This window comes from Drosophila rhopaloa, unplaced genomic scaffold, assembly GCF_018152115.1.
Source record: "Drosophila rhopaloa isolate 14029-0021.01 unplaced genomic scaffold, ASM1815211v1 contig_178, whole genome shotgun sequence".
Taxonomy (NCBI): Eukaryota; Metazoa; Arthropoda; class Insecta; order Diptera; family Drosophilidae; genus Drosophila; species Drosophila rhopaloa.
In genome coordinates this window covers 7,024,674-7,039,433 of record NW_025335059.1, presented here as the reverse complement: position 1 = coordinate 7,039,433, position 14,760 = coordinate 7,024,674, and the positions used below count along the sequence as shown (strand labels likewise).

The 14,760-nt window shown below is 41.8% G+C and overlaps 7 protein-coding genes across 7 annotated transcripts; 2 read left to right on the top strand and 5 right to left on the bottom strand.

The window, feature by feature from the left end:
• Positions 1 to 642: 642 nt before the first annotated feature.
• LOC108048720 (succinate dehydrogenase cytochrome b560 subunit, mitochondrial) lies at positions 643 to 1,398 on the bottom strand. Its single transcript, XM_017127732.2, has 2 exons — positions 1,311 to 1,398; positions 643 to 1,253 (listed from the first exon to the last, which is right to left on the bottom strand). Coding segments are annotated over exons 1-2 (516 nt in total). The 5' UTR covers positions 1,313 to 1,398; the 3' UTR covers positions 643 to 739.
• Positions 1,399 to 1,780: 382 nt separating this feature from the next.
• On the top strand, positions 1,781 to 2,820 carry LOC108048724 (translationally-controlled tumor protein homolog). Its single transcript, XM_017129558.2, has one exon. It carries the CDS (start codon positions 1,917 to 1,919, stop codon positions 2,433 to 2,435), a length of 519 nt encoding a protein of 172 aa, XP_016985047.1. The 5' UTR covers positions 1,781 to 1,916; the 3' UTR covers positions 2,436 to 2,820.
• A 708-nt stretch (positions 2,821 to 3,528) lies between these two features.
• On the bottom strand, positions 3,529 to 6,470 carry LOC108047522 (zinc transporter 7). The gene is made up of 4 exons (XM_017127731.2): positions 6,149 to 6,470; positions 5,888 to 6,084; positions 5,392 to 5,811; positions 3,529 to 5,129 (listed from the first exon to the last, which is right to left on the bottom strand). The coding sequence occupies exons 2-4, from the start codon at positions 6,066 to 6,068 to the stop codon at positions 4,630 to 4,632; spliced, it is 1,101 nt and encodes a 366-aa protein (XP_016983220.1). The 5' UTR covers positions 6,069 to 6,084; positions 6,149 to 6,470; the 3' UTR covers positions 3,529 to 4,629.
• Positions 6,471 to 7,890: 1,420 nt separating this feature from the next.
• On the bottom strand, positions 7,891 to 8,806 carry LOC108047516 (40S ribosomal protein S25). Its single transcript, XM_017127723.2, has 3 exons — positions 8,718 to 8,806; positions 8,167 to 8,443; positions 7,891 to 8,099 (listed from the first exon to the last, which is right to left on the bottom strand). Exons 1-3 carry the CDS (start codon positions 8,718 to 8,720, stop codon positions 8,026 to 8,028), a joined length of 354 nt encoding a protein of 117 aa, XP_016983212.1. The 5' UTR covers positions 8,721 to 8,806; the 3' UTR covers positions 7,891 to 8,025.
• Positions 8,807 to 9,199: 393 nt separating this feature from the next.
• LOC108047521 (transcription factor Ouib) lies at positions 9,200 to 10,567 on the top strand. Its single transcript, XM_017127730.2, is given in 5 exon segments — positions 9,200 to 9,402; positions 9,467 to 9,717; positions 9,719 to 10,228; positions 10,283 to 10,354; positions 10,410 to 10,567. Coding segments are annotated over 5 exon segments (1,086 nt in total). The 5' UTR covers positions 9,200 to 9,285; the 3' UTR covers positions 10,546 to 10,567.
• On the bottom strand, positions 10,557 to 12,754 carry LOC108047520 (zinc finger protein 184). Its single transcript, XM_017127729.2, has 5 exons — positions 12,462 to 12,754; positions 12,012 to 12,394; positions 11,160 to 11,953; positions 10,772 to 11,107; positions 10,557 to 10,697 (listed from the first exon to the last, which is right to left on the bottom strand). Exons 1-5 carry the CDS (start codon positions 12,691 to 12,693, stop codon positions 10,577 to 10,579), a joined length of 1,866 nt encoding a protein of 621 aa, XP_016983218.2. The 5' UTR covers positions 12,694 to 12,754; the 3' UTR covers positions 10,557 to 10,576.
• A 362-nt stretch (positions 12,755 to 13,116) lies between these two features.
• LOC108047517 (J domain-containing protein CG6693) lies at positions 13,117 to 14,428 on the bottom strand. Its single transcript, XM_017127724.2, has one exon. The coding sequence runs from the start codon at positions 14,288 to 14,290 to the stop codon at positions 13,394 to 13,396; it is 897 nt and encodes a 298-aa protein (XP_016983213.1). The 5' UTR covers positions 14,291 to 14,428; the 3' UTR covers positions 13,117 to 13,393.
• Positions 14,429 to 14,760: the final 332 nt, after the last annotated feature.

The window sequence follows — 14,760 nt, the reverse complement described above, 5'->3', positions numbered from 1 at the left end:
ATCTGAAAACTTAATTTAAAACTCTTTCTCGTTAATTACGCTAGGTTAAGTTCAGAAGGCACTGAACAGATTCCAGTGAATAAAAATAATAATAATAACGAAATTTAAAAATCTTTCCCATATCTGTAAGTTTGTAGTCCGTCGATTTTAATGTTCAGTTAACTAATCTGACAGCACTGGGCGTATACTTGTTCCTCAATTTTAAATACTATAATACTTAAATCTTAAGACTCGTTTTCCTTTATTTCAGTATTATTTTAATAGTTTTGAAAATAATAAAGGTTGGTATGCCTTAACAAAATGTTAATTGTTTATATATATTTACATAGGACATATTATATACGAAGTAATTTTACGAAGTTGGAACACATTTTTGTAATACGAATAAATAAAATTTGAAAAGCCTTGCATACTCTCAGGCGCAGACGTTAAGCATTCTATTAACGAGAGTCGATGATGCGGACCGTATACTTGATTCTATTGCTGGACCTTAAATTGCCTCCCAAATCATCCCACAATTAGAGAACCTCGTATGAATACACCCAAATTATTATAAAACACGCTATTCCGGCAAATTGTACTGAAGAATAAACGAATGTAACGCTTTTAAAGTAAGCAAAATGGGTTGCGTAACACAACAAATAGCATTTTAAATATACACACTACATGTATTTAGTATATAACAATTTTCACATCATGTTCTCACTAGAATTTTATAGATACAGGCAAGGACCTGAGCTTAGAGAAGGGCCAAGATTGCGGTCAGCACAAAAGAGGTGGCGACCATTGCGTAACCGGTCGAGTAGACCTCCTTGATCTTCAGGAATCGCCCGGTGTCCCATAGCAGATGCCGGATGCCATTAGCCGTATGATAGCCTGCCGGATAGGCGATGATGAACTTGAGGGCGGTCAGAGTGGCGCCGCTCAACTGGAGTCCCTCCACCATGGTCACATAGTGGTTGATGTCGTGCGACGAGATCAAGGCACCCAGTCCAAGGCCCCAAACGCCCACTCCCAGGGCCAATCCTGTGCCGCGATGCATGATCGACAGCATGGAGGTCAGCTGCGGCTGGTAGATGGTCAAATGGGGCGACAACTTCCTGCCCAGGCGCTCGTTTTTCTCGAAGAACGACTCGTCCTTCTGGGTTGCGCCCACGGAGACCACCTTCAGCGACACCTGGCGGTTGGCAGCGGCCATTTGGAGGCCCTGGCGCAGCGCCGGCGATCGGATCAGCGAACTGGAGAGTGCATACCTGCAAAAAGCAGTCTTAAATCAGGGTTTTGGCAGTCCCATCTCATAAATTACGTACATTTCCCTGTTTTTCGCTCGAACTTGTATGGGTGGGACCGTACACAACGTGTCCAAAATTACCGCAGGCAATGCTGCCACTATGTTGTAAAAACCCAACGGATTATCGATTATATCAAATAAAACTTAAAAATAAAAAACCGTTTTTAACCTTTTTAAGATTTGAAATTTTAAACTATTAAGGCGCGATGTAAACGTTTAATGTAAACGTGAGAAGAGCAATACCGTATCTAATATATACAAAAGTTATTTTAAGTTATATTAGATGTTTTGTCAATGCCAAGGATTTCGTAAAACGATTTAATTAATTAAGTAAATTTGGAATTACAATTTTTGAAGTTAAGAACTTTATATATAAAATAAAAAAAACAATTTGATAATATCGATAGGCGTAGTAGGCGCTGCCACACCGGCCATTGGCGTTGCCGGACTGTGGGACATCAAGCGAGTTGGCAGTTCATTCGCCATTTTTTCTCGCTCATTCTTTTTGCTATTCAAGTGAGCGCGTGGCAAGTCGTTTCGCTGTGTTCCCGGTCCAGTGCTGTTGTAGTTGCATATTCGCCATCGATTTAGACGCCATCTTCCGACTCCCGAAAACTCACTCACCATGAAGATCTACAAGGATATCATCACCGGCGACGAGATGTTCGCCGACACCTACAAGATGAAGCTGGTGGACGAAGTGATTTATGAGGTGTATGGCAAGCTGATCACCCGCCAAGGCGACGATATAAAACTGGCAGGCGCCAACGCCTCTGCGGAGGAGGCGGACGAGGGCACCGAAATCACCTCGGAGAGCGGTGTGGATGTGGTGATGAACCACCGCCTGACGGAGTGCTTCGCCTTCGGTGATAAGAAATCGTACACCATATACTTGAAGGACTACATGAAGAAGGTACTGGCCAAGCTGGAGGAGAACTCGCCCGACCAGATCGATGTCTTCAAGACCAACATGAACAAGGCCATGAAGGACATCCTCGGCCGTTTCAAGGAGCTGCAGTTTTTCACCGGCGAATCAATGGACTGCGATGGCATGGTGGCCCTGGTGGAATACCGCGAAATCGATGGCAACAGCGTCCCCGTGCTCATGTTCTTCAAGCACGGTCTCGAGGAGGAGAAATGCTAGAACGGATCGCAATCCCCCCGGAGCACACTATACTCATGCATACCTTCTACATATATTTATCAGATGCTTAGTTACAATTTTGAAAGTCTTAAATTTATGTTAACCGATGACGAAAAGCCTGTCCTCAATCTGTGCGATTTTATTTTTGATTTCTTTCGGCCGGAGCTCTCATAAATTCGACTTAATGTATGTTTCTTGTTTCAACCCACACCAAGCTAAACAACTGAATTGCGCCAACAACTATTGTAATTAAATTAATATTTTGATAGCAACAATTCAAATTTTTGTATGCATTTTCGCTTTACCCATACATAAATAGAAAGAAAAAAACTACAATTGGGAACACCAGTACTGAAATTAAACGGAAACCATATACAACTGTAAATCCGCATGCATGTACTTCTTTCCATTTTACAGTTATGCGTAAGTGCGAAAGAGAGGGGCCGTCTGAGTCACGCAGACTTTGGTTTTTTTTTGGGCAATTGCGGAGTTATTGACCTTTGACAGTGATGTACACGTGCCGCCATATATATATATATACGGAGGTCATGCGCACTGGACTACTATTTTCTGCACGCTGCAGTTCCATTTGCCCTAGATTCTCACGTTGCGCTCGCCCTAACCTCAATGTTGGTAACGAAATGCGCCGCTCTCGCCACAATTTAAAAATTCTATAATCTAATTCTAAGGCGGGGAAATCGTTAGTCTTTATCTGCTGGCGGGGTGGTGGCCGGCGTACCAACACAGGTGCAATTTTCATTTCGGCAAAACGTGTCGACCTGTTGCCGTCGTCGCGTGAGAGATGCTTACAGTGAGCACTCGCTGGAATAAGTTTGGCAAAAATCTTTTGCTTAATATGGACCAAAATGTATGTAGTCGGCAACATATAAACATAGAAATAATTCTACCACTTTTATTGCAAATAAAAATATTTTTTTAAATAGTTTGATTAGAAACAACTTTTTTAAACGTAGTGCCCTTAATAAAATATACAACATATTTTTATTTCGTTAATATTAAATCTTTGTAGCTTTCAAATTTTACTTGTGAATGGGTGTTACCACAATTTAATTCTTAATAAACTGCTTATATGAAACCCTAAAATACATACGCAAATTAAATTCAAGTAGCTTGAATCAATAAGAAAAGTAAATAACCATGCACTTATTTTGACTTTTAAAAAAATAGATAGAAGACCACATTTTGAGTTAAAACGGATTTTGTTAACAATTTATATTAGATCCCAAGAAAAAATAATAATTTGATTTGCCATTAAAACGTTATTTTATGTAAAGCATTTTTATGACAATCATTAAAATGTTGTTAAAGGGCTTAGTATTTTGTTATAAACTAGCTGGCAGTTGATAAAATACTTTTCACAAATTATTATGAAAAGAAAAACACCAATTAGGGCTAGAATACGGTACTTTACTATATTAAATAACGGGCACAATTATCTTTTAATCAAACCAAATAGGTTGTGCTACTTTTAATTAAGCAGAAAGTAATTTTAAATTTGTATTAGACCCCACAAACAACTGATGGAAATTATACACTAATATCACCCCAACCAGAATTAAAACTCGTTTTAATTCTGTTTACGTATAAAAATGCTAATAACAAATTAAATTTTATTTCGTTCATAATTTTGATACTTCAAACTGTGGCAAAAACGGTTCTCTTAATGCACTTCCACCGCACAGCGGAATGTCCGTGGAAATGTCAGTCAAATTGAAATATATGCTATTTGTAGGTATGCATGTTTCGGGTTTTGTTCTTTCTGAATTTTAAAAAAAACTTTAAATATATATATTTACTCTTGCACAATTTCATTCGCTTAGCTTACAATTACACTAATGCTCCTCGATATCGACTATCGCATACGTTATGTTATGCTTTCAGTATGTATAGAATGGAATGAATGCTGAACGCATTTCAACAAATACAAACGTTAATAAGTTAACAAAATTCGCAAAATTACTAGTACAACTGAAGATTAAACATTTTGTTTTACTTAGCTTTTGGAGGGGATTTTTGGAAGTGATGGGGAAGTTGTGGCGCCGAAGTAAACTAAAATTTTAAAATAATGTTTGATAACATCGACGCTCTTTCGCACTGCACATAAACATGCAACACGAGTGGCCAAATATACACATCATTGTACAAGGACGCCGGTGGGCGGATCCCATCTGAATCAAACATAATCCAGTTGTATGTAGATCTGCTTCACGCCCACCGCCTCAAAGATCATCCGCGTGTGCGTGACCACGTACTTGGGGTCGACATTCTTGGACACCTCCAACTTGAGGGCTCCCACATAAACATCGGAGCAGAGGGTCCAGAAGTGCGGCTCCTGCACCGCATAGACACCGGCCAATCCCGTGACCTTCTGGTAGCACTGCGGCAGCGATCTGTCCAGGTCGGTCGGCTGGCGCTGCATCAGGATCATTATCGACTCCTTGATTAGGCCCAGCACACTGAGCGCTATCAGCAGGGCGATGAAGATGGAGCAGATTGGGTCCGCAATCATCCAGCCGAACATGTGCATTAGCACTGCCGAGATAATTACGCCCACCGAGCCCAAGGTATCGGCCAGGATGTGCAGGAAAACGCCTCGCATGATCTGCGAGTTGCTGCCCGACATATCTCCATGCGAGTGGCCATGGCTGTTGTGATCGTGTGAGTGCCCATGACCTGGAAAGATTGTAAACATTCAATTAGAAAATAATTATCAGAAACCAATTTATCTAAAAATAACTTGTGAAAAAAAGGTAATTCCTAATCAAAATATCCTAAAAACTGTGCCTAAAAGGAATTGTGTTTTTTAGGCTGTGTAAATATGATTTTGAAGGCTAAAGGCTAATAAATTAACCATTTTCAGTAAAATTTCGAGAGTGAAATTCAAACTTTTTGCCTTCTTTTAGAGCTTAAATATTTCAATAAAACTGCCCGTTACCATTGTCCAAGGTGATGGCCTGGTGATTGTGGTTGTCGGCGTCGTTGTGGCTGTGCGAGTGTCCATGGCCTCCACCGTGGGAGTGCCCGTGACCACCGCCTCCATGCGAGTGGCCGTGCCCGCCGTGATTGAAGGCATAGATTCCCACCAGATTCACCAGCAGCCCCAGCACGGAGACTACAAACAGCCGCTCATGCTTGACTTCCGGCGGCTCAATTAGCCGCTCCACGCCCTCTGACAGGATGAAGAAGGCTATGAACAGCAGGAACAGGCTGTTGACAAACCCGGCCAGCACCTCAGCCCGCACATAACCGTACGAATACTTGTCGTTGGCCTTCCACTTGGTGATAACCGAGGCGGCCAATCCCGCCAAGAGTCCAGTACAGTCGAAGAACATGTGAAACGAGTCGGAGATCAGACCTACGGATTAACCATCAAGGGGGTTATAAAGCCCGGATAAGATAAAAAGCAATTAGGGGCCAAGAACAGAACCAACCTAAACTGTTCGTCGCGATACCGTAGAAGAGTTCAACGAAGGCGAAGCTCAGATTAAGCAGCAAGAAGAGGAAAAGATTCCGGGAGTTGCGGTCGGAAAAGATGAGTCTCTTCCAGCTGTTGAGCTTCTCCCGGACCCTGTAGCCGAAACTACTCCGGTCCTTGTGCGACAGCGGTATCATCTTGCCGGATATGAATCTGCAAAGGCACCCAGATGTATGTTAGGGCAAATACCCACAGATAATACTTATTGTTTGCATACGTGGTATTATCGGGGGCCTATAGGCGCGCTCCAGCTGATTCCGTGATTCCCACTTCGTTTCTGGCCGGGTACGCGAGAATCTTTATCTGCGTGCGGCGGCGACAGCTTTTTGAATCGCGAATTACCTCACAACCTCAACGCTTCCTGCTCGGCGGTCGTCTTGTGTGCACAGTTGTGCGGCGCGGGCTGGTCGATCTTCTAGATTTCGCTAGCTTAATTCATTTTTACTGGCAGCCAGATACTTGAACCGAACCCGTCTTTGCCAGCACCAAACCAATCTGCCGTGTTGTCATCAAAATAAAGGTAACCACGTAAACATATTGGCTGAGTTAAGACCGTTTCGCTGCGAATGGCAAGCACAGTTGGAATCCGCATGAATGTTTATTGGGTAGATTATTCCGCGCAGGGGTGGCAATTCTTTTATTTACATTTAGTAACTTTTTAAAGTTTTACAAGGGCTATTAAAATTATGGTCAAATTTTGTAACCCAGTGCTGTTAATAAAAAGATGCCCGTTTAGCTTAAACATAAAACTTCTAAGCAAATTCTCTAAGCAAATTTTAGAAACGGTTCGTAACGGAAATGATTGGCCAATTTTTCGTAATTTCTTTGTTATGAGTGCCAAATATTTTTTAGCTCAATGCATTGCAGTGGTAATCTTTCTCATATATATGTTGATACACACCACACAAGGATGGACAATGTTTTCTTGTATTGTCAAATAAATTCTAAAGATCCCAAAAAAAGCGGGTGCTCTATTCTTGGGCAAATCAGGTGTGGTCATAGCCGGTTATAGTGAAATATATAGCTATCACTGCCAAGAATCCATAAGTTTGTTAGGTGATTTCCTTCTAATAACAAATTTTCATATCGTTATTATTTATTATTTGACATTTTACTAAGTTAAAAAATCTTTGCTAAAATATTTGATTGAGATCTAAGTAAACATTTCTTATATATTTATAATGATTTTATTTTTGTTTCTTATTAAAAACAAAATTAATTGTTTAACAATGATTTTATACAAAAATTAAATCAAAGGCAGTCCAACATTGAAGTGCTTACTGTTAAACAGACGTGAGCACGTAAAGGGTGAATGCCTTCGGAAAAGAAGAAGTATAAATTCTTATTAGACACAGTCAAGCAAATATTTATTGATATTGTTTTATTAAATTTAATAAAAAACAGGAAGTAAAATATTTAATTGATTAAATTATTAAAGCTGGTTAGTAGTTAAATTATTAATTTTTGAATTCATATGAATTTACACATTTCTGCTAGAATACAAACCATATAAAAATCAATTTTTGTAGTTCTAGCTAAAAATTATTCTCTAAAAATTATTTTGAATAATAACAGTTAGCCTGTTTGGAAACAAAAATATGTATTGCATTTTGAAGTCAAATTGTATTTTATAGACGTAAAAACATAGTACTAAATTATTGATATTATCAATATTACTAAACCAGAAGATTTCAGTTGAACGATTTTGAATACAATTCAGCTTATAAAATCATTGGTCCAGTTAATATTTAAGTCAAATTCTTCTTAATAAGACATCACATTTCGGTTTCATTACCAAAAAAATGGAATGTTCTTAGAACTGACCTATGCATGTACTAATAGTGTTGGCTTACTTAAAAATACTATTCTCTAATGCAGCCGGCAAAAAACCGAAAACCACAGTTTCATGGTTACCCTTTCGGCAAGAGGTCATCATAAAAATAAAACATCACGCAAATGTTCCTTACATCAATAAGAAAGCAAGTTTATTCAACATTTCACACACAGCGGCATAGTAGAGCTCTTGAATACAATCAGTGTTCGATTGTAAAGCGAATGCGACTACAGAGATGCGTTGGGCAAAAGGTAAAACATTTACGCCTCATCACCCTTGGTGGCACGTGTGTAGATGACCTGGGAATGATGCTGCACAACCTGCTTGATCAGACCTGAAAGTGGATAGGATTATAATTAGAAACTGTAAAATAGGATAAGGTTTATATCCGGAAAACATACCCTTCTCGCGCAGCTCAATCAGAGCACGCTTGGCCAGGGAGCCGCGGATCTTCAGACGCTCGGAGACCACCGATGGGGTGATCAGCTTGTAGGCGGGCACTTCCTTGTACAGCTTCTCGTAGGTGGCCTTATCGAACAGCACCTGGTTGTTCAGCTTGTCCCTGACTTTTCCCTTGGACCACTTCTTCTTCTTGGCCTTGCCGCCGCCGGATCCCTCCTTCTTCTTCTGTGTCTTTTGCGGCTGCTTGGCCGAAGACTTTGCGTCCTTCTTAGGCGGCTATCGAAGAAATAAAATAACATTAATATTTGTCACTAATAACAATTTAAATAATTTCCATTGACCACCGAGCAGCACCTGGAGCTGGCCGCTTTCGAGGTTAGGGCATGCTTTTGTTTTTCGCCCGGAATTTCACATTTTCTCTCTTTCGGTGGTCGGTATTTTCATGGCACAGCCCTGGGGCAACAGTTCAGTCATGTTTTCTTTTTGTTTGGAGGCCACTTTCACAGTAAAACACTATTATTTTCACAGAAATCAGTAGCAGCGAACTCACCATCGTGAAAAGTCAATGCAGAAAGATGGAGGGCGGAAACAGTCAGAGTTACCATTCATCGCGAAGAGCTGCACGCTTGCCTATCGATAGTTTGTGCTGGAATTTTTAAAATACTAAAAATAAATGAAGGTAATACAAAATTTTTTTTTTCAAGTTTTGAAATATTACAAAAAACAAAATTTGGAAAATAATAGCGTCAACAAAACTTGAATTGAACTTCGATGTACTGACCATGTTAATTCAAGTTTATTTAATTTTAAACAATTAATATGCTTAATAATAAAATTAAAAATTAAAAAAAAACAATGGCAGAAAGACGACGGTATAATCTGTATAAATATTAAAGTATTTTTAATAAATATAAAATAATTTAATTCATCAAATAATAGAAATGAGACATCGATGACTAATTCAGTGTCTCCTTCAGGGTAGTGTGGCCAGCTGTGAGAAAGTCAAAACCCGCTTACAAATGCCAGGCTTATGGTATTATTGTAATCAGCGGGCACATATTTTGTTCATGTCAAACAAATAAATTTAAATAAAATAATTGGCAATTCAATTGGATGAAATGAAGCAGTTCTGCCGCACCTGCGGCAAGACCATAGTGGCCGATCAGTGTATACAGATCTTCTCGCCCGAGGGCCGAAAACTGCTGCAGTCCGTACGCTCCATAACAAACTGCTGGGTGAGCATAAAAGTTAAAATATAATGGACTCAGTTTCGACTAAAGGTTGTTAACCAACATGCAGCTACAGAATTCCCAGGACATGCCCAATCATGTGTGTCCGGATTGTCAGACGCTGCTCAAGCAGGTCCAAAGATTCCGCCGGCGATGTGCGAAGATCGAGAAATATTTCGCCAGGCGGCGGAGAAGAATGAATCTCGGCGAGGCTCCTGCGGCCGTGGCGCTGCAGCTTCCCGTCCAACAAACACCTGCTCCGGATCCCCTGGGCATCGACGAACTGATGACAGCCAGTGAAATCAAATTGGAACCCAGCCAAAATGGAGCAGGAAACAAATTCTTATCAAGAGTATCAGCACCAAGAAAAAAGCTTCGAAGATGCTCCAGGCGAGGATTCTCTGCCCCTGCCCGAGGACTATGGAGAAGGACAGACTGAAATGGTGGGCGCTTACGATTCCAAGCCGGAACAAGGGAAAATCAAAACCAAAATAAAGTCCAGCAAGCACACAATGCGTATGGGCAGAAAGCTAATCCACGTAAAAGTCATTAACGACAAACAACCGAAGCGCATTGTAGACCGCAATGGACAAAATGCCAAACCATGCATTTGTGAACATTGCGGCCGGCAATTTAAGGACACTAGCAATCTCAATGTTCACCTGCTAAGGCACACGGGCACCAAGCCATTTGAGTGCGAGCAGTGCCACCAGAAATGCTATACCCTCCATCTGTTGCGACGTCACCAGCTGAAGCATACGGAGGGTCCCTACGCCTGCACTTTCTGCGGCCTGGAATACAGCACGAATAGTTCACGTGTGCGGCATGAAAGGTAGGTCAAATTAAAGTTTTTAACGCTGTTTTTACATGGACTTGCATTTCACAGGGAGGCCTGCAAAAAAGGACGAGCGCCGCAGTCTAAGTGGGAGATCATCAAGAAGGGCGAGCGCACTTTCCAGTAAGTTTTTATAGTAAATCATCTATTTTCTTAGCTAACTACTCCGTTTTTTTAGCTGCGAAGTATGTGATTTATGGTTTTTGCGCGCAGGCAACTTCACCCAGCACATTAACTCCTCCAGTCACATGGAAAACGAACGCAAAAAGAAACGTAAATCAAAAACAGTGCAACCCCCTGCCATAAATACATGAAACAACTGCGATTGAAAAACAAGCTCTCGTTTCATTCTGCTTCAAGTATTAGTTCTCCGCCAGTTTTGCGTACGTTCTCCTGGTGCATTTTGCTGTTGCCATGAGTCTTCAGGTTGTACTTGTAACGGAAGTGAACATTGCACACCTCGCACCTGGAAAGATTATGAAGGGATTGTTCCATTTATTATATTTGAGGAAGCGTGAAGAGAAAAAGTTGTTAACCCACCAATATGGACGTTCGCCGGTGTGGATAAGCTCGTGCTCCCGCAGTCGCGTACGCTGGTAGAATCCCTTCAAACAGACGTCGCACTGCAGCGGCCTCTTCTCGTGGGTCATTTCGTGTCGCTTGAGCTTGTTGGGATCGGAGTAACTCTTGCTGCACTGCTTACACTTAAAAGCGTTCGCATCGGTGTGCGACTTGATGTGCCAGCCCAATGCGTATTTGGAAGCGTAATGTTTGTGGCACAGCTTACATTGGTAACGCACGTCATCCCGAGGTTTGGCCATGGGCTTTGGGTTGATTCGCTTCACTATCAGGCGTGGCGCTGCATTATGGACCTCACTAAAAATTAGGAGTGTTCATATCCTTAATATGTATATTGTATACCACCCACCTCTCGTGCTTTTGGCGAGCTCCAGCATAGGCAAACGTTTCGCTGCAAAAACGGCAGGCAAAGGGCGATTCGCCACGGTGACGAATGCGGATGTGTATGTTGCGCATGTACGCGTCGTAGAAGGTCTTCGGGCACTCGCTGCACTGGTAGTTCTTGGTGCGGCTGTGCCGGAGCATGTGGATGCGGAGGTTATGGGACATTCGGAAGGCTTGACCGCACTGGTCGCACACAAAGTTCGGCGGCTTGGCTCGCAGCTGGGCGCGACGTATGAGATTCCTCTCTTCTTTGGTCTTGGGATTGGCCCTGCGCTTTGGCTTTTGCTCGGAAAATGCGGTTTGTCGGAACCTAGACTTCTTGGCAACTGTCGGCTCTTTTTTTAGTTTAGTTCTTTCATGCCCCGTGTATTGGTCTATTAATTCCTTAAAGATCTTAGCCCCTAGAGCCACACTGAGTGGATCCTGTGAGGTGGGCTCATCGGGTTCGATGAATGGCTCTTGACTCAACTGGTCATTCGAATTAGCTTCATCCTCGGCAGGCTCTTCATCTTCTGCGACTTCTTCAATTTCTTCTAAATTTGTGAAGTCTGAATCCGAGCCAAATTCAGGTTCTGATGTCGAAGACTCCTCGTTCAGATCCTTAAGCTCGATTTTAGCTGGCTCCATTTTGTTCAAGGGGTTGGACTGACTGATCTTAAGCTCCGTGCTGATGCACATCTCTCGGAAATCTATGGCCTGGTCTAGGGATAATAAACAAGCAGGGCACATAAGTTGAGGCTCGGCTGGTTTGTGGCTGATCTGAAGGATAATTGAATCAGTAATGCTTAAATCTTTAGGGAAAGTTTATAGGACCAACCCAAACACCGCTAATGACTTCAATGTGGAAGAGCAGAATACTGTTGGCCTGGTCAAAGAGATCCTTTGCCCTGTTGTCCACGACAAAGTCCTGGTAGCAGATGCGACACTTCTCCTCCTTCTCCATCTGAACTCCGCCGATAATTGCATCGTAATCCATTGCTACAGCGTCTGCTAAATCCACATTATCCTGTTCTGGACAGACAACCGTGGACGGTGCTAGAGCACTCGACTTGGACTCATCTTCTGCCAAAAGTTCGGCCACCAGTTTTTGGTTTCTGCGCCGCTGAGTCCTTTCTTTTCGCGCTCTTTCCGAAGGACTTTCCTGGCTTTTGTTTATGCAGGGAACCGCACCCGGTCGCAACGTTCTCTTTTTGGCCAGTCCTGATTGAAATACAAGGAATTAGTTTGCAGTTGCCACTTCTTTGGTATGTAATCGGATGGAACTCACCCATTTCGAACTTTAATGAGCCCTCGATGTCCTCGTCTTTGAAGTGTTCAATGCAAATGCACGGATTCTTCCACTTCAAGGAGACCTCGGTGAAGCCGCAGAATGCGAGCCAAAGTTTGAATGTTTCCGGGCACTTGGGAAACCGGAAGAAGCCGATCTGCTGCTGCTGATCCGGATCCCTTTTAGATTTGCTGACAAAAGCATTCCTGCAATTGGGCACGGCACATCTCATATTTTTAGAAAAGAGTGCGCAATGTTTATTAAAATTATATTTAGCACTAGTTTAGTGTGACCAGCTGTACCAAGAGAATGATGAGTAGAAAGAAAGGTGGTATGGTGGTTACGTCATAAAATTACTTTTGTTATATTAAATTGGAATAATAATTGTCGTTACAAATAGTTTTTATTTAATATTAATGCTACAATGTTAATCACGTCAACCACAGTGTTTTGGGTTAGCTGAAAAATAAAACGCAATCGCTGAGAGCAAATAAAAATAATACAATTTTCAAAAAAAGAAGCAAGCAAACGAAGTTTTCTTTTTTATAGACTTTTTACAAAACATTTAATTTTTATTATGCTACTTTTTTTTATGCATATAAATTTTAGAAAATAGCTAAATAAGCTGTTTTTAAATAAGAAAATTTTCCAGGAATAACATCAGTATCTTTTTATTTGATTTGATTTGCTTGCGAACCAAGGGACTGCAGATGTTAAAATTGTGCACTTGGAATTTTTTGGGATAATTGGGAAGAAAGAATAGCATATTCTGCTGATGATCTGTGTGCTTTTCAACCCACCATAATATGCATTTTACAGAAATTTAAATATACGTACATGGATAAATACATATGAGTAACTAAGACTAATATAAAATATATCATTTAGATTAAATATTAATAATAGAGAGTATAATAGTAAGTTGGTTGTGCCTATTTCTGGGACTTTTCCACCCGGCCAGTCTTGACTCCATTAAGCTTCAGTTTCGGCTCCTGCTTGGCGGGCTTCTTGGACTTCTTTTTCTTCTTCTCGAAGGCGCTGAAGTCGACGGTATCGGAGTCGTCCTCGTTGCCGTACTTCTCCACCAGGCGATCCATCAGGGAGCCGAAGTTGGACTCCCGCTGATTGCGGCGCGCGAGGATCATTTGCTGTAAGTCGCCACCGTTGTCCGCCAGATCCTGGTCATCCTTTTCCTTCTGCCGACGCTCTAGGCGCTTCTTGATAACCTTGGCTTCTTTGAACTCGCGTGCGTACTTCTGGTGTCGCTTCTTGCGCTTGGCGACCGGCTCCTCGGTGAAGATCTTGTACTCGGGCACCTCGCCACTGGCAATCATCGTTTCGACGATCTTCTGGATGCGCGGCTCGTCCTCCACTTTCATGAAGGGAACATGGTTCATGAGGTAGTTGATGCATCCCTTCCCGCCCAGGTACGCCTTCTTTACGTCCGTCCGCTCCAGCTCGGAGTCCACATACTCCTTCTCGTAATTGTTGATGTCCTCCTCGGAGATGGGCTTGAAGATCTTGCTCCAGAGGTCCAACCACGACGACAGCTTGGACTCCGCCTCATCGTCGTCATCGATCACGCCCTGCTCGTCGTATAGGGCACGCTTTTGCGAGTCGGTCAGCACTTGGTAGAGCTTCGATAGCACCTTGAACTTCTCGGTGGCCTCCTCTTTTTGCTCTTCCGGCACTCGGTCGGGATGAACCAGCAGGGACAGCTTGTGGTAAGCCTTCTTTACCTCCTTCTCAGCAGCGCCTTTGGCCAGGCTCATAAGCTGGTACACGTCCTTCGTCCCAAAGTACTTTTCGCAGAGATCCAGCGTCGACATTGCGAATTTTGTTGGTTTTATTTTTCACCACAAGCACTACCACAAAATGCGCCAAAACGCCAAAGAAGTGTGACAGGGCGAGGGATGGACAAAAATCCTGATTCAGTGACAGTGGTTCTAAAATTTGCTATATTTATTTTGTTAAGGCCTTTCGCACTTATAAATGTCAACTGAGTTTTTTTTTTTTTGGTAGTGCTAAATAAAAAACATACAATGAAAATACAAAGTGTTTCAGAAGAACAGTTGTTTCAAAATATATCCAAATATAAACTTTATGGGACCACAAACATGTTTTATTTTTATATTTCGTTGTTTTTTTCCAATTTATAGCTAAACTGAGCTTTGATATTGCGGTTGATATCTGGTTATTTAATTGCTGAAATTTTTACAAAATGGTTCAATCAGTCGTTAAGGGAATACAAAAATGATTTCATATCAGCAATTTAGTTTATTTTGTATAAATTAATAGA

What these genes read in the sequence shown, in the direction of transcription:
- LOC108048724 (XM_017129558.2), top strand. Translation starts at nt 1,917, where the DNA reads ATGAAGATCTACAAGGATATCATCACCGGCGACGAGATGTTCGCCGAC.
- LOC108047522 (XM_017127731.2), bottom strand. Translation starts at nt 6,068, where the DNA reads ATGATACCGCTGTCGCACAAGGACCGGAGTAGTTTCGGCTACAGGGTC. An exon ending in TATCGCGACGAACAGTTTAG is followed by an intron (nt 5,812 to 5,887) that starts GTTGGTTCTGTT and finishes GTTAATCCGTAG; the next exon opens with GTCTGATCTCCGACTCGTTT. An exon ending in GGCCATCACCTTGGACAATG is followed by an intron (nt 5,130 to 5,391) that starts GTAACGGGCAGT and finishes CAATCTTTCCAG; the next exon opens with GTCATGGGCACTCACACGAT.
- LOC108047516 (XM_017127723.2), bottom strand. An exon ending in GATTGAGCTGCGCGAGAAGG is followed by an intron (nt 8,100 to 8,166) that starts GTATGTTTTCCG and finishes ATCCACTTTCAG; the next exon opens with GTCTGATCAAGCAGGTTGTG.
- LOC108047520 (XM_017127729.2), bottom strand. Translation starts at nt 12,693, where the DNA reads ATGAGATGTGCCGTGCCCAATTGCAGGAATGCTTTTGTCAGCAAATCT. An exon ending in CTCATTAAAGTTCGAAATGG is followed by an intron (nt 12,395 to 12,461) that starts GTGAGTTCCATC and finishes TATTTCAATCAG; the next exon opens with GACTGGCCAAAAAGAGAACG. An exon ending in AAGTCATTAGCGGTGTTTGG is followed by an intron (nt 11,954 to 12,011) that starts GTTGGTCCTATA and finishes ATTATCCTTCAG; the next exon opens with ATCAGCCACAAACCAGCCGA.
- LOC108047517 (XM_017127724.2), bottom strand. Translation starts at nt 14,290, where the DNA reads ATGTCGACGCTGGATCTCTGCGAAAAGTACTTTGGGACGAAGGACGTG.